Below are 24,529 nucleotides of genomic sequence, written 5' to 3' on the forward strand. Positions count from 1 at the left end.
ATGGGGAGGTTATATAGGTGGCCACCTGTGGTGTCTATTAGAGTCAGCCACGATCTAAGCCTACTTACACGATCACACATCGTCACAGATCCCCTTTCTCGCTCCTCAACAATGGCTATCCCCGCTCTCTCAGGTATCGCCCACGGGTCTATCCACGACATCCGTCACAAGGTTGAGAGCCAGGACCTACGAAAGCACATCGTGGACTGTCTTTCCTCGGAACATCCTTCCCTGCCGTCTCTACTTCTCTGGGACGACAAAGGGCAACACCTCTTCGATCAATTTTGCCGGTCACCCACGTACTACCCCTTCCATAACGAGCTGCAAGTGTTCAGAGACAAGGCAGAGGAGATCACGGCCCAGATCCCATCGGGGAGTACTCTGATCGAGTTAGGGGCTGGGTGAGTCTCAATGCATCTCCGTGTTCCTGTTATTCTAGACCCCGATCTTACCTACGCTATTTATTCGATCCCCTCGTCCCTCATCTATTCATCTCCATTCTGGCCCGGGAGTGGTGGAAGGAGACCGACTGACCAGTCACTGAACGTCTTTCACTCGGAGTAGATGCGCCCACAAGACAGCAGTCATTCTATCCACTCTACACCGACAGCAAAAGACTATTCACTACTTCGCCGTCGACGTTAGCCAGAAGCAACTCGCCATGACGGTCGACGGCCTGCTGATCATGATGGCCGGGTCCGAGTCCATCTCCATCAGCGGGCTATATGGCACGTACGAAGACCTCGTCCCCTACCTCGCGGGCCAAGGAGTGCAGGGGAACCAACTCTCGCGACGACCGATAACATTCCTATGGATGGGCAACAGCATAACGAACTTCGACGCCCCTTCGGAAGCAGCGGCACTCCTGGCAGATATCCGCATGGCATGTAGCCAGACTCTCGGAGAATGCAAAGCCATTGTCTCTGTGGACGTTTGCCAAGACGCAAACTATGTTGCGGATGCATACAACGTGCAGATCCCCAGCCTAGATACATTTTTGAACAACAGCATGGCCCATGCAAACAAAATTCTAGGAGCGAATGTGTTCAAGGCGAACGAGTGGGGTCTGGAAATGGTCCCCTGCGTCTCGGGAATGGGCATTGACATGTTCTATGTCGCCCGACAGGGGGTCTGTCTTGATTTGAGTGACAATGTCGTGATTCGCTTCCGTAAGGGCTGCCGTGTGCATATTATCACTAGCGGGAAGTGGCCGGGCTCTGTGCTCAGTCATGTCGCTGAGCGGGCTGGGTTCAGAATTGAGCAGGGGTGGATGTGCAAGAAGGGTGCGTATGGTAAGTGCGCAATCTCCCGAGAGTTTCCTGGTGACTGTCGTGGATTAAGTGTGGCTAATTATAAAGGTCAACTCTATCTAGGCGTGTTTTGTTTCGTCGCGAATGCGTTCAAGGGCGGGCATGCATTGCTTTGTGCGGAGGCACCGGTGGATCGTAAGAAAGCATGAGGGGTGGCAGTCTTAGTGGGTTACCTTGTTTAACTGCTGCATTCGATAATCGATAATTGCTAGAAATTGCCTTGGCGAACCTGAACAGGACGTCCTGATAACCTGTTATATCCTTCATTGTATTGATGGGTTGATGCCTATTATCCATGTCACTCTTGACGAGAGCTGCCAAAGGCCTCAGTGTTTGCAATGCAATTTCACTTGCTCAGGCTTGGTAACAAGGTTTTAATGCGAAGCTAAATGACTAGAATATACTAATACACCCTATTTGCTCGTTGCAGACGATAGCTAATACAGAGACTCATTCATCTACATGAAAACAGGATGACTAGCACGGTCAGTAATGTAGACGGCCAACAGATATTGTATCGTAGTCTCTACAAACAGGACTCCTGTCTGGACCTCTCATCCTACGTAACTAGATTAGTTTTCAGTTTCATTCCCTTCCGCTTGCTTCTGTTCCTGGTTTCCGTGTTAAGCTGTATCGAATTCCTTAAAGTTTCTTCTCCATCCTGTTATGACGAAGGTGTAGGTAGACTGAAATATGTAGGCAAATGTGATCTGCTCTTCGCACGCTTCTGAAGAGGATTTCTGCCTTCTGTCACTACGTTAGCTACCATCTCCGTCCGGGAGTAATACACGCCAGGATCACTCAGATATGACTTTAACTTCAGATTGCTTCAGTCAGCTTTGACCTGCTATCTTTATCATGTCCGGGATTCTCGTGTAGGTTCTAACTGTTTGCAGCAATTGAACAGAACACTTGTAAGTAGGCCGTCAGAATTGGACAAAGTCACTTTACCTAGCTACCCTGAAAGACAAGCAAATCACATAGTAGAACTATTGAGTGCATCTAGTCAAACTAAAGGAACTCCCGCTCTCCTCCGAAGATAAGCTCTCGCAGATGGGTCCGAATTGAAACTAAAGCCATGAACCCACGTCTTCACATCTTCCTCGCCAGGCTTGATGTCGTACTGCAGGAGCAGTTTACATAGAACAATCTTCAAGATGTCAACGGCAAAAAATCGCCCAGGACATGAGTGCCGACCCATTCCAAAGCCCAGGTGGTCCATAGTCGTGGCGACAAGATGAGCGCAGTGGACCTTTCCCTCCGCACGCATCTTGACGTACCGATACGGGTTGAACTCTTTGCCGTCGGGGAAGACCGAGTTGTCGCGCATGTGCGTGCTCGCAACATTCAAGTATGTGCCTTTTGGGATAAAGGTGCCGTCTTTGAGGACGACGTCTTCTCTGGCGACGCGCTGCATGCCGACTATGTATCCACATGGAAGTATTAGGGATGACTGCAAGTGTGAAACATGCGTATATATGAGGCACATCACTTACACAGTAGACCCGACTTCAACCGAATCGTTTCCTTGAAAACACCATCCATCAGCTCAAGATGAGTCAGGGAAGCCTTATCCCAGCCATGCACGGGAACGACGCGCTCAATCTCCCTCCGCAAATCATCCATCAGCTGTGGCGACTGGCAAATCAACAGTATCGTCTCATTGAGAATCATACTCGCATTATGAACGGCCAGAAACGGCAACGCCAGATGTGCCGTCACCCGGTCATATGGATGGCCCTCTGCAAGCTCATCCATCCACTCGATGAGATCGTTATACGGCTCGGGTCCAGCCTCTACCTTGCCCGCATGCGTTCGACGATCATCAGCTTTACCTTGTCTGCTATTCATTTCTTCTGCCAAGAGTTGGCCTCCTTTGCGGACGTGCGCACGGATCTTTTGGCACCCAGGGAGGAACCAGTGCACGAGAGGCAGGAGTTTCTTCGGCCATAGACGCATTTCCATCATAGTCATGAAGGTGTCACTGGAGTAATTCACCATTATGTGAAGCCATTCCGGGTGGCGGCACATGTCTTGGCCGACGAATGCTCGCGACTGGCATTGGGCGATGAGGTGGGAACAGACCTTTTTCAGGACAACTGGTTGCCATTCTATTCGATATGAGAACGGATTAATCTGTGATAAGTACTACCTGAGGGGACATACCGGAGTCATTGGGGCAGTATGTCTTGATTGCCACGTCTGCTTCTGCTGCGAGCGGGTCGAATAGAGAGACTATAGGTAGATAGATGGTGAGTGACAGGTACCTTTGTAACTCATCGACAGGGCAGAAGGCGTGAATACCTACCAAGCGCTCGCGATAGCTTGGAACGAAGAGCCCGAAACAGCAAATGGCCCTGAAAGTTCATGAACCTATAGGGTTCCATCCCGGGGATATGCGGCTTCAGCCACTATTGCGGGTGTCAGCGCTGCGCAGTGAGGGCGCAGTTGATCGCATTCCGGATCACAGAAGGTAAAGTTACTTACCATTTCCAGACTCATTTTGACGCTCAAGGCCCCCTCTGCGCCGACAGATTCGGCATACCGAGGAGGTAGTATCAGGGCGATACCGTCATCGCTCTGGATCCGGAAGCCGTCTGGGTACTTGAGTTATGTTAGTTTCTTGAAGTAGCCTTCTTGGTGTTGTACTAGAAACAGAGCCCACACTCACCAGCTTGAACCCGTCTATGATTAACTGGTTTCCATTGACAACGAACCGCTGCTTTGCATGCTTCAAAGAGAGCTCGCCTGGTCGCCGGCCATTTAGTAACGGGTATGGAGCGAGGGGATCCGGCTTCGGAAACAGGAGCCTGAAAAGGAACCATAGGGCAGCAATGGGAACACCTAACGAGGCGAGGGCAGCCAGTGCCACGCTGTGATTGACATCGGAAAGCATCTTTTCGATTACCGAGCCAGATCAAAGAGAAAGAAGATCCTAAACAAGCAAGTATGGGAATTGCAACACTGAAGGAGGAGGATTTATCTAGTCTAAGCGAGGCAAGCCACACTGCAAAGACAGTCCCCCACCCCTTGATCCGTTGATGCACTCATGGGCAACAGCGGGACTGATAAAAGGCCTGCTGCAGGCAGTCGGCTAGGGACTCCTTTGTGCTCAGCAGACATCCGGTAAGGGGCAATAGATTCGCTAGCTATCTCTGGTGCAACACCGGTTAGGCGCCATTCCTCGTCACGATGCAAGGTTGAGGCGCCGTGGAATGCAGTCCCTTGCTCGTGTTTCTCCCACACTGAACATGGCATCCGGACAGAGCTGCGATGATTAAGAGCCATGCATCGCCTCTGCCGTCCCCGCGCCCTCCCATGTTACATTCGCTGCCCAATCTAGGCCTTGATTCCCGTGTAAGATTGTGGATTTGTTGATAGTCACATCGAAAGCACCTCATCATGGCAGAAACAAAAGAAGAGGATATCAATGCCACAGCCGACACGTCCAATAATGACAAGTTAGTATCGGACAACTCCGACGATGAGGTCGAATATCCGCAGGGTGCCAACTTGGCCGCGACGGTGATGGCCCTCCTCCTGAGCATTTTCCTGGCCTCGCTGGACATGGTGAGTCGTCTCCGGTACCCAACCATCGTGAGGGACTTGATAGGCTACTAACAGGAGTCGGAAAGACCATTGTCGCCACGGCAATTCCCAAAATCACGGATCAATTCCACGGGCTCGACAAGATTTCGTGGTATAGCTCGGCCTTCTTCATGACAAACGGGGGCTTCCAGTCCTTCTGGGGCAAGGCGTACAAGTTCTTCCCGCTCAAGCATACATTCCTGCTGTCGATCCTGATATTCGAGGTAGGCAGCCTGCTCTGCGCGGTTGCACCCAACTCCACGGCTCTGATCGCTGGACGGGCAATTGCCGGGGTTGGTGCCGCGGGCATCAGCACTGGCGTGTACACGATTATCGCGTTCATCACCGAGCCACAGAAACGGCCTACTTACACCGGTCTTGTGGGTGCTTCCTATGGCGCTGCTTCGGTGGTGGGGCCGCTCGTCGGGGGTGTCTTTGCCGACACAGTGTCGTGGCGGTGGTGCTTTTACATCAATCTGCCCCTCGGTGCTGTCTCGGTGCTTATCATCATCCTCTTCTTCCGCGCCCCGAGTGGTGCAAAGCCAGCACCGGCGACCTGCAAGGAGACGCTGCTCCAGATGGACGGCATCGGGGTAGCTCTGGCGATGGGTGCTATTATCGCATTCCTGCTGGCATTGCAATACGGCGGCCAGAGTCACCCATGGCATAGCGCCACTGTGATCGGCCTCCTAGTCGGCTTCAGCGCCCTGTCTGTCGCCTTCGGTGTATGGGAGTACTACCAAGGGGAACGCGCCATGGTGGTGACCCGACTTCTCGCCGACCGAGCCTTGGGCGTGAACTGCCTCTACGTGTTTTTCCTCGCGGGCTCGAATCTGCTGGTCACATACTTCCTCCCAATATACTTCCAGAGCGTTGGCGGCGCGAGCCCGCTCTTATCTGGCGTCCGGAATCTACCCCTGATCCTGGCTTTCATGGCGGCAATGATTCTTTGCGGTGTGCTGATCACGAAAACCGGCGCTGCCTTGCCGATACAGATTGCCGGTGCCGCCATCGCCACCATTGCTGCGGGCCTGTTTTATACTCTCGACGTGCATAGTCCTGCGGGCGCATGGATTGGATACCAAATTCTGAGCGGCATCGGCGTCGGAATTGCCTTCCAGGTGCCCATGATTGTAAGCCAGAGTCGGGCCAACCCACAAGATATCTCTTTCATCACGGCCCTTATCCTGTGTATGTCTTCTGCTCTCTCCCCCCATCCCAAACGGGCTATCTTCGAATCAACAATCCTAATCCTGCTGCGGCATGTCCAGTCTTCCAGAACATCGGAGGCGTCTTCTTCGTCACAGCCGCCCAGTCGGCCTTTGACAATATTCTCATTTCGACCCTCCCCCGTACAGCACCGGACGTCAATCCACCCACAGTGGTTGCCTCTGGTGCAACGCAGATCCGGACGGCCTTTGCTCCTGACCAAAGCCCCGGGATTGTCATGGCGTACATGGCAGGTATTAAGATCGGATTCGCCATCTGTATTGCCGCCACAGGTGCTGCCTTTGTGTCTAGCTGGTTTAGTCCACGGGGGAGGCTGAATTCGCAGGCTCGTCAGGGTGGAGGCGCGGTTTAAACGGGTGTAAGGGCGTCCTATATCACGACCATCAGCATAGACTAATAGAAAAAAAAAACAAATTGGACGCGAATCTAGTTTTTGAAAGTACCTAACAACCACAATGGCTACAGCCTCTAGAACTTACTAGTTTGCTATTAACTCTAGCCGCTTTTAATTAAATCTGTCTTTATAGAAGATTTCAAGCTAAATAGAATAAGAATCTTATAACTTTATTATAATAAAATAACTATAATTAAGCGATCTTAGTCTTACTCCATATAATATTATAAAGACTAGAACTACTAGGATTTAAAAATTTAGATCTAGGTTAGATCCGTATTAGAGAGGTTTAATTTAGACTTAGATTAGAGTAGATTTTGGATTAAGATCTTTAACCCAAGTTGGGTTATGCGGAAGTTTAGACCGGTGTTAACCACCCACCGTCCAGTCCTTTTCCCCAAACCCCCAGCATCTGCGCCATGAATATGACCCGGATCGCTCTAGTCGTCAATCAGAACGTGTCAGACGTAACCTACTCCATCTCACAGATTGGTCTCTTCATACTCGAGGTCAACGTAGGCATGGTCTGCGCCGCGCTACCAACGCTGGGCCCGTTGATCTTCCGCGACCGCAGTGGCTCGGGACCAGGAACGTGTTCGTCATCTGGGAAGATCAACTCGTTCGTGCGGCGTCGCAACGCAAATCTAAGCAGGACCCACCCTTTCAGCGAGATCCCGACCCTGGTCGACACGGACGACGAGGCTATGCCGCTGCGGGACGTGACGGCGAAAGGCTCCGATGATGCACGACCATCACCACGACGACCACGACCACCTGGGCCTCACCCGCAAAGCCCGAGGGCCGACAAGAACATCAGTGTTCAAACAGATTTCTACGTGTCTTAGAGCGAGTCGCGACGGGCCGTTTCCGGCGCTGGCCTAGCAGAGCAATATTTCGAACCAGTGGTTGTATTGCATATTTGAGTGGAGTTAGGATAGTACCAATGCTGCATACAAGAGGCCAATAGTGGAAAAGTGTTGGATTTCACCGGGAGGACCTCTACCTTTCAATCTATGGGTATAATTGAAATTTTTCACCCGGCGCTGTGCTGAAAGCAATCACTTTAGCTACGTATGATCTGCATACGTCCAGTTCTCTCCTTCACAAGGCAGGGAACCAACCAATTTCAATTTATCCTGAAATGTACTGTAGGTTCGAGTATAAGCAGGGATACACTTTTAAGTATTAGTACGGCTTACTGCCCACATGCTCTTCAACATAACCCCCTGACTCAGAGTGTCTAGCAGGGGAGCAAGGGCCATACTTGAGTAGGAAAGTGCAGAACGATCCAGTTCGCTAGCAAAGGACTACGTAACATTTTTGCATCCGCCGGTCAGAGAAGTAAACAACTGACATAATAGTGCGTTAAACTAGTCTATTATATCTGCCTATCACCGAGTTAAGAGCCAAACCCACCTTAACACTCAACTTTTGCTTTTATTTTTTTCAGGCTGCTCGACACAATCGGCCATCCTCATACTCGACCTACTGCTCACTGCCCACTGCAGTACGTGCGTACAAGATCTGGCCCGGGTCATACTTATCTTTGATCTCCCGGAGGCGTCCGTAGTTGGCGCCGTAGAAGGCCGATTGCCAATCTGGTTGGTTAAAGTCCGGTTCGTTGAGGTACACGCCGCTGATCTCGCCCGGGGGAGTCAGGGCCTCCAGAAAGGGGATCAGCGTCTTGGTCATGAGCTTTTGGCTATCTAGATTGACTTGGCGGTTCGTATAATTGATCGGGCTGAGGGGCTGGATGTTAGCTGACTTGAATGAAAGATCAAAAATAAATAAATAAGCAATTAGGTAATTAGAGTAGAAACGAAGAAAAAAAATAAGAGAGAAAGAAAGAAAGAAAGAAAACGTCAATGGGCAGGGGGGCCTTACATCCCAAGCACCGCAGAAATCGCAGCCTTCTGCCAGGCGGGATTGGCGGCGTGATTGGCGGATAGCCTGTTGTGGGCATGCTGGACGTTCATGGAGAAGCCGGAGAAAGCAGCCCCATAGTCAAGAATGCGCTGAATGGCGGAAATCAAACCATCGGGGTTGAGCTCGAGGGTTGAACGAGGGATCAGGCGACCGCCGACATTCATTTCGGTTATATTGGCTGCGGTCTCTGCCACCGAAGCATGGTATGTTGGGAAGGCTTTCACCGAGTAATCTATGGCTTGATGAGATGGTCCCTCCTGCGCCAGGTGTGTTGAGCTAGCTTACCATAGGCCAAGTCGTGTTTCTGGAGCACGCGCAACGTCGAGGCGAGGTAGGCGTGAAGCTCCTCTTTTCCAGCCCCAGGGAGAGTCACCGGCCCAGCATTGAACATAACCGAGCCCCCCGTGAGAGACGGCGGGAAAACAAGCCAGAGTGCTGTGCCGCCAGCGTCCAACAGGGGCAGCGTATCAACGAGGTAGGTGCGAATCACGGCCCAGAAGCGTTCGTCCGTAGGAGAGGAGGTAAAGGACAGCATGGCTGCAGCAGTTGGCTCCTCCGGATATACTCGGACGGTCATCGATAGGACGATGGCGTACGTGCCTCCGCCGCCGCCACTCAACGCCCAGTAAAGGTCTGCATGCTGCACGGGCGATGCCGTCAGGATCTCCCCGGTCGCGGTGACCACCTCCCACTCCAAGACTTGGTCAGCAGCCAGTCCGTAGCGCGATGCTAAGGGCCCGTGGCCCCCGCCCTGGGTGTAGCCACCAGCGATGCCCACGTCCGGGCAGTGACCGGTCACAATCGTGAAGCCTAGTTGGTGGGCCGCATTCTGAGCCTCGAAGCCCTGCACGCCGGCGCCAATGCGCATGGCGGGGCCGGTATGGTCAGACGAGACGTACCCGGGTATGTAGTTGATGGACTTCAGATGATGCGTCCAAAGAACTACGGCGCCGAGGCCGGTGGATTTCCCAACATAGTCATGGCCGGTGTTCCGGATGACCAGGCGGATATTGCGCCGGTGCGTGAAGTCGAGGACGCTGCGTAACTGGTCGGCCGATGTTACATTGGCGGCGTAACGAGCCAGGGGCCCCACGGTGCAGGGGTTTTCCTTGGAGGTAAACGGAGAGCAGGAGCTGTTGGTCCACCATGCAGCCATCGGAGAGAATGGAGTTTGGGAGTGCGTGGCCGGAATGGGCCAGCGGGCAAGCAGATCGGTGCATGCTTGACTGCTGTAGGAGGCAAACGGGCCATTATTGTGACAAACACTGCCGATCGGATTGATAGCAATCAGGCTGCCGGCGATAGATTGGTTAAAGGCCTGCCATTCATCCGGCAAGGGCCAGCAGGGGTCATCGGGGAAACAGCGACAGGATGGAGGAGGCTGCTGGCCTCGAGCTGCTACCCAAAGTACCAAGGGAAGCACTGCAAACGCAAGGAAAAGCGCAAGTTCAGCTGGTCGTGTCATGATATCGAGGCTTGATCTATGCAACCAGGGTAAACACGGAAGACGAGCAGTTGGTGGCTTATGTATCTCTTTCCAGATCGATTGGGAGAGTGCGAGAGTACGAAGCAGCCCGGCTAGGGTTCCGATTAGGTACAGAACAACATCTGCGCCCTCTACCCCACCCCCCCCCCCCCCTTAGCTTGTAAGTGCCAAGAACCAACAATTAAAGAAGCTCTTAAGAGCAGGGGTCCACTGATCGGCCAGAGTGGCGGGAAGGCATTCGCTAGTACGCGGACTATGGAGGTAGATGATCTCCGCTTGGGCAGGGTTTCTCGCCAGCTCGTAGAAAAGGCCAAGTAGAACCCGTGCTGTGGGCTCACTGTCAGCGACAAAGGCCAGGAGGCTGTCTCCGGCCAACCACACCTGTTCGGCGCTGTCATTCCACGCCGGTTTCATGAGATAGTACCCGAGAGAAGGGAGCCGAGAGAAATCGGTGGGTTCCTATGGCAGCAACGATAAGATAATTCCATGATAATGAAGAGGGCCCAAACCTTGATCTTTGTCAACTCATTCTTGCACATGGCCATCATGCGAAACCAGTCCTTGAGAATCGAGACCCGAGGAAAGAGTCTGAGAACAATCTGAATGACCCAGGGAGTAGGACTCAGGGGTCCTAGAATCCGCAGCGCCCTCTGCAGAATTCGAACCATGCAATGCCATTCCGGATCTACAAGCATTTTGAATGACTTGCCCAAGACAAACTGTGCCATGCGGTCGAAGCTCAACCAGGACACAAGGTCAGAAACCTCTGACACTCGGCCAGCGGCCATATCCGCCTGAATGCAGCGGTCCAATTGATGGATGAGCGCCACAGCTTGATATTTACCCTCATGCAGTGCTACCAGGCCTCGTTAGTCGATTGATATACTCAATTGAGGTCGGTATATGACTTACCCTTCGAGGTAAAACCTTGCTTCCAAGCACGGCGTCGGGGTCTATGTAATTCACTGTACCGTGCATTCACCAGAGCCCTATCGGGATGAAGCAGATCATACCATTCACCTTTGCTACACTTACTGCGAGGGCCATCCACGGTCATGAAGATGTCTGGGTGAAAGACAGTGATCTCTCCAGGGCCTGTCCGTATAAAATCTCCATACTGCCGATCCAAATCGGCTAGCAAGAGGTGGTTCTTGGACTTCCGCGCTTTCCACAGATGCCATATCTGGGATACAGCGGCCCTGCCAGCCCGACCTGTCTACCACCCTCAGGGCAGTGAAACATATGAGATGGAGCGTAAGGATGTACGGAGCCTGTACATGCCATTCCCCGTGAATGAAGAGTCCGTGGTGGATCCCAATCCCTAGGATCGCTCCGATGGGCCAAAGAGGCACACTGTCCATAATTCCGAGCGAGGCTTTTGACCTCATATCAAAAGGGGGGATAGTGGAAGATATGTATAAGTGAGCGGGGAAATATACTCGGGCCACGAAAATGGGGTATATAAATCGGACATCGCATGTTTTGAAATCCCCTACATATATGAGTTCCTTGAAGACTATCAGCTACAACCAAAGAGCCATAGCCATGCAGATCCAATGCCGTTTCATGTGGACGACTATCCCCTCTTTGGTATGGGGATTTACGCAAAGTGACTTCCCAACCTTCGTCCTGCCAAATGCGAGCTTTGGAATTTTCGCTGCATTGGTGGCCCCAGCATTCACCAGTTGCACAGAGATCCCTAATCCTTGGGCCCTACTTGTTCGAGCCGCACCAGCCGCTATTATATTCAACTGGGCCAACCTACTCGTCTTCGATATCGCCAACCAACGCCTCCTGGAATCGATAAGGGAAGATTCCCTGAACAAACCCTGGCGACCCTTGCCTCGCGGCCTCATTGACCCGAATGAGACCAGGAGGCTGTTACTAGGAGCAGTCCCTATTGTGTTGGCCCTTAGCGCAGCGCTTGGCGTGTGGGAAGAAAGTGCCCTAATCCTGATCCTAACTTGGATGTACAACGACCTCGGTGGGGGCGATGAGCTGACTCGCGACATAATGATCGCGATTGCGTACGATGTCTTCTTGTTCGGCTCGCTTCGGATTGCTCTTGCTACTACGACATCATGTGCAAACATTAGTCTCTCGGCCACTGGCTTTCGCTGGTTGGGAATAATAGCGGGGGTAATCATGAGCACCATGCAGATCCAGGACTTGAGGGACCAGGCCGGGGATCGGACTCGCGGACGGAAGACGTGGCCCCTTGTGGTGGGCGATATGGCCTCGAGGGCGTGGATCGCCACTTGTGTCATGTTCTGGAGCTTTGCGTGCATTGAGTTTTGGGATGTCCCACTATGGTGTCTGTTGGGCCGGTCTTGCTGGGAACGTGGATTGGAACTTGCGTCTTGCTGAAGAGTGGGGGCATCTTGGCTTGGAAATGGTGGTGCCTCTGGCAGCTTGCTCTGTACTCGTTGCCTGTTTGGCACTATGGAATCAGCGCCTAGGCAACTTTGGTCCGGCGGAAAATGGGTAAAAGGTTGGATTTACTCACTGGGTGATACTCCGAGCTGGATTGGTGGAATATGCAAACCTCTTTGGGTTTGGCAATCTTCGATGACTCGATACACCATGTGGGCTAGGATTACCTTGGCTTTGAGTTTGCACCCTCTCCTCTCGGGCATTCTAGGGTGTACCCGGTTGAACCAACCAATGGAACTTGGCCAGAGCGCCTCCGTATAAGTCATATTCACAGAAAGGCCAACACAGTGTTCTTACCTCTAGAAAGCCGAGTGGGTGATAGAGAGCATTGGAATCAGCCCACAGAAGACTAGGTTTAGGAGCCATATATACGGTGCGTGTGAATACTACTCCGCGCAAGGGATAACCGTACTTATGCGGCTACATTGCGTTTTCAGGTCAGAAAAAGCGATAGGTCATAGGCCCGGAAACGCAATCATTGACAAAAGACAGAGACTAGAAGAGCTGGATTGTTATTGAATCCTAAATAGTTGTGGAGGCGCCATCGCCAATAGCTAAGAATATCCAATTTTATAGATATAGACGCGAAATTTAAGTTCGTATTGAATTACGAACGCTTTAGTGCACTCGAAGACTATCTAGCCACACTACTGTAGACTTAGCTCCACAAGCAGCACGAGACAAATGCCTAGGCCAAACACTGGATTACACGTACGGAAAAGGCCAGCCATGGATTCCTGCTGTCAACTGAGGACCAGATTGGAAATCTTCGGCCTTTGTCTTGAGCTCGGCCACGTCCCAGTTAGCCGACACATAACGGCCGCTAAGAAATGCGGCCTCTGGACTAGCCAGCCAAACTATGAAATGTGCGGGCAGCTCGACTAGATCAACTGTTAGTCTGGGTGAAGTTAGAAGGGAAAGGCCAGGGGCCAAAACTCACCGGTATCCATGGGTAAGTCACCCACTTTTTGCCCACTCCTATGAAAAATAGCTGTCTCAACGATGCCAGAATTCAAAGCCACGGTAAAGACCGAGGGATGTTCGGCCGCCAAAAACTCCACTACTTTGGTCAGAGCCAACTTGGAGCTCATGTAATCAGAGATGGTGATAATGTGGAGTTTATGCTTGGGTAAAACAGCACCATTATCGACGGTACAAATCGAGTTTGTTATGATTGCAGTTGGAAAAATAACGCGTAACGTATGCGCTATATTTACTATAAATCGGGCTTTGAGTTTGAACAGAGCTTTGACGAGAAATAGTATAAAATGATCTTCAATATAGATAGAGATTTGGATAAACTAATATAGAAGTTTGCTCGTTAGGAGTGGGAAGATACTGTTGTTATTTACTAGAGTATTATAGAAGTAAAATGAATAATTTGATGAGATTCTTCTTTATCTGCCCTTGTGTTCAATATTTTATGTATATATTCTTTGTTTACAATATTTGACAAGTCCTCTTGATTTATTAGTTTAGAAAATGCTCATGTTATTGTGATATGACTACTAGACTTGTTCAATTCTGCAGCTTTTTAATACGAATCTCACAGCACAGTGGGCAGACATTATGTCTGCGTTAGAACTAACCCTTTGAATAATGTCAAAGTATGATCTCGGGTCGGAGAGCGCCTTGATAGTTGAGGCATAAGAGGGAATGATGCGGCTCATGGTGTTCTCAATCTCGGAAAGTGGTCTTGAGTAGGATGAAATGCGATCGTTTGTTGTTCTACTGGACTGGCACACTTGGTAGCAACAAATTCACTGTTGAGTCTTTGCCCCCTCTTTCTTTCTCTCACATAACTCACCCTCTGTCTTTTCTTGGCCATTTCTTCAGGCACCATTGCCACACTGAATATTATCCATGTCGCAAGCGCCAGCTCAATACCTCTTTACCGGAATCAGGATGGCTCAAACAGCCGCCAACGAGACCGCAAAGATAGCCATGGAATATGTCCAGGCTGCTTTGAAGACCTTAGCTCAGGTGGGTTTTTGTTTTTCCCCGACTGCTCTAACTCAACTAGATTTCACATCCATCTTTACTAACCCAAATGATCTATTTTAGCAGGTCGCGAAATGGCCCCTGGAGAGCCTCTTCTTGGTGAGAACAACTGCACTTTGGCTCGTTTTCATTGCTTTCCGGGGTTCCATCATCAAACTGGTCCTCTCGGCACTCGGATTCGGTGCTGGTGGTGTGCAGGCTTGTGAGTAACCACATCCTGATAATATACCTAACGTTGAGCTAACTTCCCATCTTCACGAATATAGTATCCCTTGCCGCGTCACTACACAGTAGGATTGGCAACGTTGTCGCCGGCAGCATATTCTCTACACTGCAAAGCGCTGGCGCTGGTGGGGCTGGATTTGCTATTCTGAATGGATCGATGCAGTCCTGCGCTGCGGTATTTGGCATTGTGAAGGCCTTGTGCTCGTTCACTGCCAAAGGCCATTTCTATAAGCTTCGGAAACATTGGATTTCATAGGTTGCAGTTGAAGGGGCCCAAAGCGATTCCATGTAGTTGACCCGACCCACCGATTTCCAGGAAGATCATTTGCGGATGGCGACAACTACATCTGACACTGTTCTTCCTATTCAATATGCATTTATGTTCCTATGGGCTTTTATTGTGATGGCATACGAGGGGGAAAAACAGTTTCTCTGGGACTTTCCAGACTTATCTAGAGTATGTAGGGCGACTGTATCTGGAATGGAGTGCACAAGTTCCTAACAGTGTTATGACACTGATCATTCCCAATGCACCTCACAACGTGATCTGTCAAATAATCTCATTGAGCATTAGGTCTCCATCTTGATAATATCTGCCGCCCTTTCAGCAACGGCGTAGACAGTCGACATAATATTGGCTGCCGGAATCAACGGAAAGATGCTTGCATCGCAGACGCGCAAATTACTCGTGCCGTAGACCCGCAACTGGTCATCGACCACCCCTCCCTTCTCGCGAGGAAGCATCGCTGCAGTGCCACTGGAATGATACGTTGTTGTTGCCGTGTCCCGCAGATACTTCTTGGCCGAGTCAAGGTCGGTGAGGAATGCATCGCGATGGTTGCGTCTCCCATCAGGTTTCAGGAACTTGGCTAGGGGTTCCACTTTATGCAGTTTCTCTACATCCTGCAGATTTCGCGCCATAATTTCGAGGTCTGCCGGGTGCGAGAAGTATCGTGGGTTCACGATCGGCTTGTCGTTTGGATCTGAAGATGCAATGTGAACGCGACCCCGCGAGAAGGGCATGCTCTGGATAACTCCCATGCTGAGATAGCTTCCAGGTTGCAGATCCTGTCCGACAAAACCTTTTCCACTAGCTTCGTGCAAATTGACCTGCGCTAGTAACATGAACATGGAGCAGGTAGGAGCTCCCGGCTGTTCGAGAATTTCGCAGATGGCCTGGTCACGGTAGCTGCAATCTGACAGAAAGCCATCCAGATAATCATTCATTAAGGTCGTGCTGGTTGGGCCCTGAAAGTCAACAAGAGGCATGAAGGAGCTGGATTGCACGCCTCCAATGGTCATTGGTCCTGCTTTATGCTCCATATAGAGCTTCATAGCCTCCTGCACGGCATCCTGCTCTTGACGCAGGAGTGCGTCTCCGGTCACAACGCCATCGACCACCTCAAAGCTAATTCCGCTCATCAAATGGTCCTGCAGGTTTTCTCCCACGTTAGGGTTATTCACAATTATAGGGATATTGTGTTGGCGGAGAATCTCCTCATTCCCAATTCCAGAGAGTTCGAGCAGTTTTGGGGTGCTTAGAGCTCCCGCACACACAATCACCTCCGCGTTTGCGTTGATAATACGAGTCTGACCTTGCACAGCAACTTTGACTCCAGTCGCCGTCACATCTGGCTCGTTCAATCCCTCGAATATAATCCTCTGGACCAATGCTTCGGTTACGATACGCACATTAGCCCGCTCCATAGTCGGGCGACCATACGCACTTGCGGCGTAGCTCCGTGTTTTTGTCTCACTATCCACGGCAGCAAGGTTGCTATAGCCACCAGTGGACCTGCCCGAGAAAGGATCGGTTGTAATGCTATGGCCTGTCGCCTTGAAGGTGTCCACCCAAGCCTTGCACAATGGGTCCTGAATGACGGCAGGAAAAGAGACCTTGAGAGGGCCAGATGTCCCGTTGAAGGATCGATCTAACCAACTGATGCCAATGTGCTCGCTAGTTGCATCGTCGGGGACTTGGATTGTGTAAGACTTCTTGTAGTATGGATGAAGATTCTCCCATAACCAGTTTTTCGCTCCTAGCTTCGACCAGGCATCGATTCCCGCTTTGGAGGGCGCGATAAACGCCTGGCCATTAATTCCCGAGGAGCCACCCAAGAGCTTCCCCTGGGGCTCCTTGATTACTCGGTCCCCTAGACCAGCCTGATATAAAAGCTGTTAGTGGCTTCATTTTGTAGAAGCGCGAGCTACGCACCTGAGGGACAGTCTGCAGCTGCCAATCCGCCTCAGATCCCATCAAGGTGGTCCAAAGGGCCGGGATGTTAACCCGTGGATCATCCAGATGGTTGCTTCCAGCCTCTAGCACCACAATGGATTTGGTAGAATTTTCTGACAGTCTCGCTGCAAGTATCAAGCCTGCAGTGCCACCTCCTATTATGACATAGTCCGCAGTGGAGGGGATGTTGGTTTCACTGGCCATGGCTCAACAGATGTGGATTGGTATGGAATAAGCAATATGAAACAGCTACAGAAGAGTGAGATTAACGAGAAGGTAATAGAAAGAGAGAAAAGGCATGGCTAGAGAAGAAAGACAATCATCAGGCTGAAGAGGACAGGTTATATAGAAGCGAGAAGTGGGGAAGAAACCGACAAGGCCGAGAATGCCAAGTGAGAAACCAACAGCAAAGTTCTTTGTTACGAATTAGCCGAGTTTTTAGTCTAGTGATTTGCCTATGCTTCAGAACTCTGATCAGATCGTATCAAGAAATCAATTGGCAAATGATCTAGTTGCGTCAAAGATCTAGTACTGTAGCTTGTTCCCTCCGCCATATTACTGGCACCAAGCTACACCATTCTGTACACTCCTTGTACCGTGATAGCAAGAGTCGGGGTGGTGCTCTGAACTTTTTGCTCGAACAATCCCACTTGTGGCTGTTAGTATGCTTGGAAGATAAGATATTGACATCTGATATTGCATTCTTTTTGTTGCGAACCCATAAGCGCCCTACTATCGTCTCCTAGCCTCCTGTCTCATCCGAATAACACCGTTCCATTGACCGAGTACCTTTTTAATCAAGTAACGTTCACGGGAAGTGGTCAAAAATGACCGTTCTGAGGTTGGATGAACTTGCAAGACATTCTCAAAGGTTTGTCTGTGGAGCTCTGTGAACCAGTCGGAAACTCTCTCAGCAGAGCTACGAATACTAGGCTCCAACAATAGCATCTCCGTCATGACGAAATCGATGACCGCGATTAGAGGTTTGGGGCATTCTGGATTGCTTTTGAGGCGTTCCGTCCATTCGAAAACGGATGGTCGAATCTCCTGCAGATCAGTCGTGTAGAAATGATCAGTCTCAAACTCAGGAGAGTCGTCATCTAATCCTCGCCACTCAGAGAACTCCTTGACTGCGTCAAAGCCCAGTGAAAGCCATGACACAAATTCAAGATACGTACACCCAAGAGACCACACGTCCGCTTTTGAAGACATAATACGGCCTCGTCGGTAGTCAGGAGCATCGTAGGTCAACCATAACAGCTCGTTCTGATTGGCGTTTTCATGGTCCACATCTTTCTTGCCAGGGTATGCTATTACCAGATTTGTGGCTATGATTTGGGAAGTTTCTTCCGACACGTCCTGTGCTTGGAGATCCTGGAAGAATATAATCCTGTTTGGCCCCAGTCCTCCGTGAACCTCGCCTGGTGCTAGTAAGGACACCTTGGCAAGACCATGAGCAATATTGCCCATTTGCGTTAACGCCCATGACAGTAGGATGTCGGTAGGCTTCGGGTTTGGAATAGCGCCCCACAGATCGTGAAGGTTGCCTTCAGCCCATGGGAAGACGAGAAAGAAATCTCCTTGGTATTTGAACGTGCATAGCAGTGTTTGAAAGTGTGTGCTTTCGTCATGCATCCCAAGACTCTCATAGAATTTTCGGGTTTTACAGAACCAATTTTCACTCTGCTTACCGAACAATCCCTGGATCTCTAGGAATTCCCAGTTCTTCTGAGAGAAATAACATTATGGAATAAAACATCAGCATTCGAAACCGAGGGTGCACAGACTCTTATAGGAAGGAGCTAGTGTTAACGTACCTCAGATAAAGGCACCGCATAGAAATCATGATGGTCAGCATGAATCCATGCCTTGAACACGGTTGAGAGATCTTCCTGGGCGCTCATTTCGGTGATGGGAAACACACAACCATCGCTCAATTCGTAATGTTGCTGGTAATGGAAAATCGGTGCCAGGTGGCAATACTGTTGGGACTCTAGCCTTCTGATTGAGTCGTTGTCCCAGTCTTCGATGAAGCCAATATTTCTGCCATCATTCGTTTCTAATGCTGAGTTATCATGAGACATCATAAATGGGAAGTCATCATCTCCTATTCCTTCCTCAATGAATTTCAAGATAGAGCCCTCTTCGTTTTGATGGATCAGGATAGCGAAAAGAATGTTAGATTCCTCTAGGATTACACGCGCAAGGCCTGTCGATGAAGCTCTGTCTGTGACTCCAAGCTCGTATAATATTTCCAATACGGCTGTCAATGTGATAAGTTCCTTGCGCGACGAAACTGGTACAAAAGCCTGCTCAGTCCCCTGGAAGAACACCCTAACCTCCGCCTCAATCAAAGATTGTCTCAGTTGAGCTGAGGCTGCGGTTAGATGGCTGTTCTCGTTTGATAGATACTGTGTATGAAAGACGGGTGTATTTCGTTGGTTGTGCTCAATGATTGACTGGATAATAGGGTCGTGTGTGATTTTCGAATCGGCTTGTGAAAATTGTGTCAAGACGAACTCCCAATGCAGGCTTTCCGTACTTGGAGGGCAGGAGACCTGCGGTAAGTCTTCGTCTATATATTGGGTTTCCGTCTCATTAATGAGTTCCAGACGCTCCGCAAAGAAGTCGGAGCCTGTAGGGCTACCGTCACGGGTGCTATCTTCTCTTGACGAGCATGATTCCACTCCTGAATGAGCCACACTATCATCAATACCGACAAGAGAGATCTGTGACAACGTTATAAGGTGCTCAGCCACATGTCTCAGAAGCTCATTCTGCGTCGCATGACCATGGTCCATCGCTACTGGGCAAAATGGACACTCCCGCATGATTTCAGTTCTCGGCAGACGCTGAAAACACGACGCTGCCATATCATCAAGTTCCTCAACTTTGAACTGATCGAAATGGCTTTCTCGCATGTGATGTTTAAACTGATATTTGGTCTGAAACAGCAAGGTTTTCTCGTGAACAGGGTCCATGCAGGTCCAGCTATCAGATCCATGCTGTGTCATCATATGAGACATCCAATCTTTGGTAGACTCAAACAGCATAACTTGACCAAGACATTCATCTAAAAGACACACGTACGGCATGAGATCTTGGAGAATATGAGACCTAGGATGAGATCAGATCAATCAGCTTATGTCTATCACTAGCAGTTGACGTTTAGGGCCGGCTTACCTCCATTTTGCATCTGAAAACACCTGTCTCGGGTAAACAAGAAAGCAAAAGGGGCACATACACTCCCTCTGGGACGCTGACAGGGCAGGAGGGTCTGGTAAGTAAACTGCCTCAGGCACGATATTGTTTTCGTTGTCATCATCGTTTTGGATGTTCTCACTGCGAGCATAAGCGTTAGGAAGTCTGTCTGACTGCAACGTTGTTGCAGTAAAGGCTGACGGTGCCGCCCTTGATGCAGTTTTGGGTCCTCTTCGTCGCGCTGGTTGATCGCTAGACTTTAATGGTTTTCTTACGCTAACCGACGCTGCAAGCGTGCTTCTTGTCGAGGGAAGGGGCTGCGACCGGAGCTGCGGCATGCTTTGGGCTTGTCGATCTTTCAGGTAGGCAAAATGCTGTTGACGTAGACAAATTGTTTCCACGAGACGCCGTTTTAACTCCTCGCCCGCTCTAGAATCCCGTAGACGTAGCTCGATAATGCGTTCAACTCCTTTGCGAAATTCCTCGGTGATGTTCACGCCGTGATCATCATATTGAGTGTATCTCGCAACTCTTACAAATCTGCGCAGAATGCCCGATCGACGAACGGCTCGTGAAAAGCGGAAGAGCTGGTCTATTGTATCCTCGACCTCAAGCGTATCTTGACCGACCCCATCATTCAGACTATCTTCTAGACTCTCTAACATGTCTAATAGGGTAGAATGTAGTGTTGGGGTGTTTCGCAGTCTCCAGTCCATGGAAGAACGCCCTGGACTGTGAACGAAACTATTTGCAGTCCACATGTTGAATCTGAACAACTGATTCTCTGCATCTTGTGACACTGCTGAGCCACTGGGAAACTGATCGATCCATTGGTGGAATAGGCTCTCGCACAGTCGTGATATAGTTGATATCTCCATGATGGCGTGACGATTCTTAACCCCCAACGAGGTTGCTTTCACATTCCAAACTTGGGCAGTTTGACCCGCATAACAAAGAGGAAGACCCAGGGTCGGGATATTGTCTTACAGGTCTCGAGGTGTTGATAAGGGAGTCGATGAAGCAACGATCAACAGACGGCGATATTCTACTTGGGTCACCGAAGTGGTTGCATAATTGACTGAGTCAATCGAGTGACTCCATCAAGTTGATATAATTCCGATCGTCTAACTGATTCGCTTCAACCTCCGTCGAGGTGTATCGGTGTGAATCTGGGAATGTGATGAAGAGATGAGATCAAGAAGAAGCGGGGCAGGCGATACTCTGCATGTCACGTTATTTACTTCCCCGTGACCAGTGACCAGGATGTTGTCCTTCTAGCGCCCGCCTGAATCCCCCTCGCTCTTCTTGTCTCCCCACGATCAAGAGCCTCCTGTGGCCCTATCCGTACCTCACGGCCATGGAGAAGAAGTGCTTTCTGCCATGGCATCTAGAGTGTCGGAACCGATTTCAGCTCAACCATCATCCCCGGAAACGCCCTCGAAGCTGATAAATCTAGTCAGTGACGCCGCGTTGTCGCTAAGCGAGATTATCAACCACTCTCCACCTTCCCAAGCCCGACTTTATAGAGGTCTCAAAAGAGGCCTTGCCTATCTTATCCTCGAAATCAAGTCGAACGAGATCCACCGCGCCCTCCTTCACCGACGTCACCTAGCAGAACTTCTCAGCGCCCTGGCCGGTTCGATCAACGATTGTTTAAAGGGAAGTTTGGTCCGGGATGCATACCAGCGAGAAGTGTGTGAGCAAGGGAAGGACAAGTCTACCTTTCTTTCTTTGTTCTCTTGGGCGGGTTCTCGATCACCTGAAGAAAGGTCGACAGAGCTAGGGAACAAATGGACAGGGTCTCCATTTCCAGTCTTGGGGATGTTTTGTGACCTCAACCACAGCTCCACTTTGCAGAAGGTCGACTTGATAGGTTTCCTCAACAACGACGTTCAGGTGCTCCAAGGTCTACTTGCCACAATCGGAAAATGGAATGAGGCGGTAGATGCTATTTTTGCAACTGACGGATTGGACATTGATATGGGCGATGATGACAAAGCCTATCCGATTTCAGGTATCGACTACACGTCCATGTCCGGACCAACCAGTGTCCGTCGTCTTTCGACAGCACTCTATGATGTATTACATAGCAACTGGCCATGCAATGTGGCTGAGCATGATCACAATGGAAAGCTAGGTGAATGTTACGAAGCGAACTTCTATCTCGACCCCCATTGGATCTCAGGCAATGCAACTGGTGATGGGCTGTTCATCGTCCTGAGGGGCCCAGGTCTACTCCAAGAAAGTCGTATATGCTTACACAATGCTGCGTAAGTCTGATTTGGACTTTTCAACATGATGACTCTTGCTCACGCTTCTACGGTAGTGCTCTCGAAACCCATACACCTGCGTGTCTAACGCCGCATGAAGACTCGCACCCATTCTGTCTACATTTTACGGTCGATGGCGAAAGCCAATTATGGGATCAGCAACAACTTGTTAGACCACTAGAGGTCTTTCATCCGGAACATGATTACGTTGGCCAGGACCTCCGAGATCTATTTAGCAGCTTCAGGCCCGCTTACACTACCAAGAGAGTTCTAGGCGTCATTTTAGCGCGGACAGTCCTCCATCTCTTTGAAGGGCCGTGGATGAACAGTCATATGTCAATAGAAGACTTTGCCATCTTTTGTCGACGTGAAAACGGCCAAACTGAGCCGTCTTTTGATAAACTATTCCTGTCAACAAAGTTGCAGTCAGGTCTAAATGCAAATACCCCATCTAGACGTGGATATAGCGTCCACCCCTTTCCAACCATTCTTGCATTGGGCATCGTATTGATGCAAATTGAGTTGGCTGATGACCTAGAAGATCTTTACACAGAACCTTGGTTTGGTAACTTACAACATCGGCCATTTGATTTGGCCAAACGGTTGCTCCAACAATGCCAGCTGCGCCTACACATGGGGTCTGGCATGGTCCGTGCGGCAAGATTCTGCACAGATCGCACTTCACTGGCTTCCTTCACGCGATCGAACTCAGATCTTCTTTTTTCTACGCCCGACTTCACAGCGGCCTACTACCAAAACATAGTGAGGCCTCTAGAGGAAGACCTTGTCAGCGGGGCTAACTGGAGCTGGGCTGAAGTTCAGCAATTGAAGCCATTCAATTCGGACAACGCAACCTATCTCAAGGTCAAATCCCAACGGGTCCCGTTATCAGTTCGACCAAAGGACACTTGTGAAACCGGTGGATCTTCCTCCCAAAGTTACAAACACGGCTTTCACAAACTTGCAAGTAGATTACCCACTTTAAGCGATGATCATATCGGGGAACTTTCTGCCACGTACGGTGATATCCCAAGCAATGACACATCCAAGTCTGTATCATTTCGCTCATTGAAACACTCGGTTGCCTCTGGGAATGCATCTGTTAGCGTTGACAGTATCTCCAGGCAGGAAATGGCCCTCGACCACACTCTCTCTTCCCGATGCCCAAATAAGCCACAGAACCGAGATGAGTTCGAGATTGCAATCATTTGTGCTCTACCGAAGGAAGCAGATGCCGTCATTTCGATATTTGATCAGATTTGGGACGAAGACTACTATGCATACGGAAAGGCTTCCAACGATCCAAACTCATATACGGCCGGTGTCATAGGTGGTCATAACGTGGTTGTCGCACACCAATCACATATGGGAAAGGCAAATGCAGCAACGGTTGCATCAAAATGTACTATGAGTTTTACAAAGGTCAAACTGGCGTTTGTCGTCGGAATCTGTGGCGGCGCGCCCCGGCACGCGGAGACTAATGAAGAAATCCTGTTGGGGGATATCGTGATTAGCAAGGGTGTTATCCAGTACGACTTCGGCAGGCAATACCCCAGTCAGATGGTTCGCAAGATAGCCGTTGAGGATCTTCTTGGTCGACCAAATGCCGAGGTTGGGTCTATCCTTGCCAAATTTGAAACAGTGTATCACAGGACATCCCTTGAAAACAATGTCTGGGAGAACTTGGACTCTCTTGACCAGGATTCCCTCTGTTACCCGGGACCAGATACAGACCATTTATTTCCTGCGCTATATCATCATCAACATCGGCAGCCCTCCATGTGTCATGTGTGCTGCATGACTGTGGATGGCATCTCTTCGGTGTGCGAGAAAGCCATGATTTCTTCTTGCGAGGTTCTGAAATGCCATGAGGGCGGGACTTCGTTTGTTGCTCGCTCCCGAAAGAACCAAAGAAATCGGCCTAATGTTCATATCGGCCTAGTCGCATCTGGAGACTCGGTCATAAAATCCGGGATCTTGCGAGATAGACTTTCCGATGAGACGAATGCAATTGCATTCGAGATGGAAGGGGCCGGAGTGTGGGGCAACTTTCCCAGTGTTATCATTATCAAGGGCGTATGTGACTATGCAGATAGCCACAAAAGCAAAGGGTGGCAGACTTACGCAGCTTCAACTGCTGCTGCGTGTATGAAGGCTTTTCTCAGGCATTGGGATGTTTCCTCGAATTGAGGGAGCACAGACTTAACAGAAATAGGACTGCTGTTCATG

General features: G+C 50.1%; 13 protein-coding genes across 13 annotated transcripts; 6 read left to right on the plus strand and 7 right to left on the minus strand.

Annotated features, from left to right (window-relative positions):
- Positions 1 to 111: 111 nt before the first annotated feature.
- Positions 112 to 1,459, plus strand: LDX57_002577 (uncharacterized protein; the record flags this gene model as incomplete). The annotated part of the gene is made up of 3 exons (XM_046084229.1): positions 112 to 401; positions 565 to 1,292; positions 1,374 to 1,459. The coding sequence occupies 3 exons, from the start codon at positions 112 to 114 to the stop codon at positions 1,457 to 1,459; spliced, it is 1,104 nt and encodes a 367-aa protein (XP_045940192.1).
- Positions 1,460 to 2,316: 857 nt separating this feature from the next.
- Positions 2,317 to 4,206, minus strand: LDX57_002578 (cytochrome P450; the record flags this gene model as incomplete). Its single annotated transcript, XM_046084230.1, has 6 exons — positions 2,317 to 2,732; positions 2,807 to 3,421; positions 3,477 to 3,545; positions 3,619 to 3,721; positions 3,798 to 3,914; positions 3,982 to 4,206. 6 exons carry the CDS (start codon positions 4,204 to 4,206, stop codon positions 2,317 to 2,319), a joined length of 1,545 nt encoding a protein of 514 aa, XP_045940193.1.
- Positions 4,207 to 4,712: 506 nt separating this feature from the next.
- Positions 4,713 to 6,480, plus strand: LDX57_002579 (MDR family MFS transporter; the record flags this gene model as incomplete). Its single annotated transcript, XM_046084231.1, has 3 exons — positions 4,713 to 4,880; positions 4,946 to 6,089; positions 6,170 to 6,480. The coding sequence occupies 3 exons, from the start codon at positions 4,713 to 4,715 to the stop codon at positions 6,478 to 6,480; spliced, it is 1,623 nt and encodes a 540-aa protein (XP_045940194.1).
- Positions 6,481 to 6,941: 461 nt separating this feature from the next.
- On the plus strand, positions 6,942 to 7,367 carry LDX57_002580 (uncharacterized protein; the record flags this gene model as incomplete). The annotated part of the gene is made up of 1 exon (XM_046084232.1): positions 6,942 to 7,367. The coding sequence occupies one exon, from the start codon at positions 6,942 to 6,944 to the stop codon at positions 7,365 to 7,367; it is 426 nt and encodes a 141-aa protein (XP_045940195.1).
- A 640-nt stretch (positions 7,368 to 8,007) lies between these two features.
- LDX57_002581 (FAD-binding oxidoreductase) lies at positions 8,008 to 9,913 on the minus strand (the record flags this gene model as incomplete). The annotated part of the gene is made up of 3 exons (XM_046084233.1): positions 8,008 to 8,263; positions 8,407 to 8,680; positions 8,734 to 9,913. 3 exons carry the CDS (start codon positions 9,911 to 9,913, stop codon positions 8,008 to 8,010), a joined length of 1,710 nt encoding a protein of 569 aa, XP_045940196.1.
- Positions 9,914 to 10,087: 174 nt separating this feature from the next.
- LDX57_002582 (uncharacterized protein) lies at positions 10,088 to 10,722 on the minus strand (the record flags this gene model as incomplete). The annotated part of the gene is made up of 2 exons (XM_046084234.1): positions 10,088 to 10,393; positions 10,444 to 10,722. 2 exons carry the CDS (start codon positions 10,720 to 10,722, stop codon positions 10,088 to 10,090), a joined length of 585 nt encoding a protein of 194 aa, XP_045940197.1.
- Positions 10,723 to 11,479: 757 nt separating this feature from the next.
- On the plus strand, positions 11,480 to 12,301 carry LDX57_002583 (UbiA family prenyltransferase; the record flags this gene model as incomplete). Its single annotated transcript, XM_046084235.1, has 1 exon — positions 11,480 to 12,301. One exon carries the CDS (start codon positions 11,480 to 11,482, stop codon positions 12,299 to 12,301), a length of 822 nt encoding a protein of 273 aa, XP_045940198.1.
- Positions 12,302 to 13,072: 771 nt separating this feature from the next.
- On the minus strand, positions 13,073 to 13,458 carry LDX57_002584 (uncharacterized protein; the record flags this gene model as incomplete). Its single annotated transcript, XM_046084236.1, has 2 exons — positions 13,073 to 13,248; positions 13,308 to 13,458. The coding sequence occupies 2 exons, from the start codon at positions 13,456 to 13,458 to the stop codon at positions 13,073 to 13,075; spliced, it is 327 nt and encodes a 108-aa protein (XP_045940199.1).
- An 814-nt stretch (positions 13,459 to 14,272) lies between these two features.
- LDX57_002585 (interferon alpha-inducible IFI6/IFI27 family protein) lies at positions 14,273 to 14,849 on the plus strand (the record flags this gene model as incomplete). The annotated part of the gene is made up of 3 exons (XM_046084237.1): positions 14,273 to 14,350; positions 14,435 to 14,570; positions 14,635 to 14,849. 3 exons carry the CDS (start codon positions 14,273 to 14,275, stop codon positions 14,847 to 14,849), a joined length of 429 nt encoding a protein of 142 aa, XP_045940200.1.
- Positions 14,850 to 15,163: 314 nt separating this feature from the next.
- Positions 15,164 to 17,033, minus strand: LDX57_002586 (GMC family oxidoreductase; the record flags this gene model as incomplete). Its single annotated transcript, XM_046084238.1, has 2 exons — positions 15,164 to 16,756; positions 16,809 to 17,033. The coding sequence occupies 2 exons, from the start codon at positions 17,031 to 17,033 to the stop codon at positions 15,164 to 15,166; spliced, it is 1,818 nt and encodes a 605-aa protein (XP_045940201.1).
- A 528-nt stretch (positions 17,034 to 17,561) lies between these two features.
- Positions 17,562 to 18,464, minus strand: LDX57_002587 (uncharacterized protein; the record flags this gene model as incomplete). The annotated part of the gene is made up of 1 exon (XM_046084239.1): positions 17,562 to 18,464. One exon carries the CDS (start codon positions 18,462 to 18,464, stop codon positions 17,562 to 17,564), a length of 903 nt encoding a protein of 300 aa, XP_045940202.1.
- Positions 18,465 to 18,637: 173 nt separating this feature from the next.
- Positions 18,638 to 19,630, minus strand: LDX57_002588 (uncharacterized protein; the record flags this gene model as incomplete). Its single annotated transcript, XM_046084240.1, has 1 exon — positions 18,638 to 19,630. One exon carries the CDS (start codon positions 19,628 to 19,630, stop codon positions 18,638 to 18,640), a length of 993 nt encoding a protein of 330 aa, XP_045940203.1.
- A 3,801-nt stretch (positions 19,631 to 23,431) lies between these two features.
- On the plus strand, positions 23,432 to 24,490 carry LDX57_002589 (5'-methylthioadenosine/S-adenosylhomocysteine nucleosidase family protein; the record flags this gene model as incomplete). The annotated part of the gene is made up of 1 exon (XM_046084241.1): positions 23,432 to 24,490. One exon carries the CDS (start codon positions 23,432 to 23,434, stop codon positions 24,488 to 24,490), a length of 1,059 nt encoding a protein of 352 aa, XP_045940204.1.
- Positions 24,491 to 24,529: the final 39 nt, after the last annotated feature.

Source organism: Aspergillus melleus (genome assembly GCF_016097325.1).
Source record: "Aspergillus melleus strain CBS 546.65 chromosome Unknown contig1, whole genome shotgun sequence".
Lineage (NCBI taxonomy): Eukaryota > Fungi > Ascomycota > Eurotiomycetes > Eurotiales > Aspergillaceae > Aspergillus > Aspergillus melleus.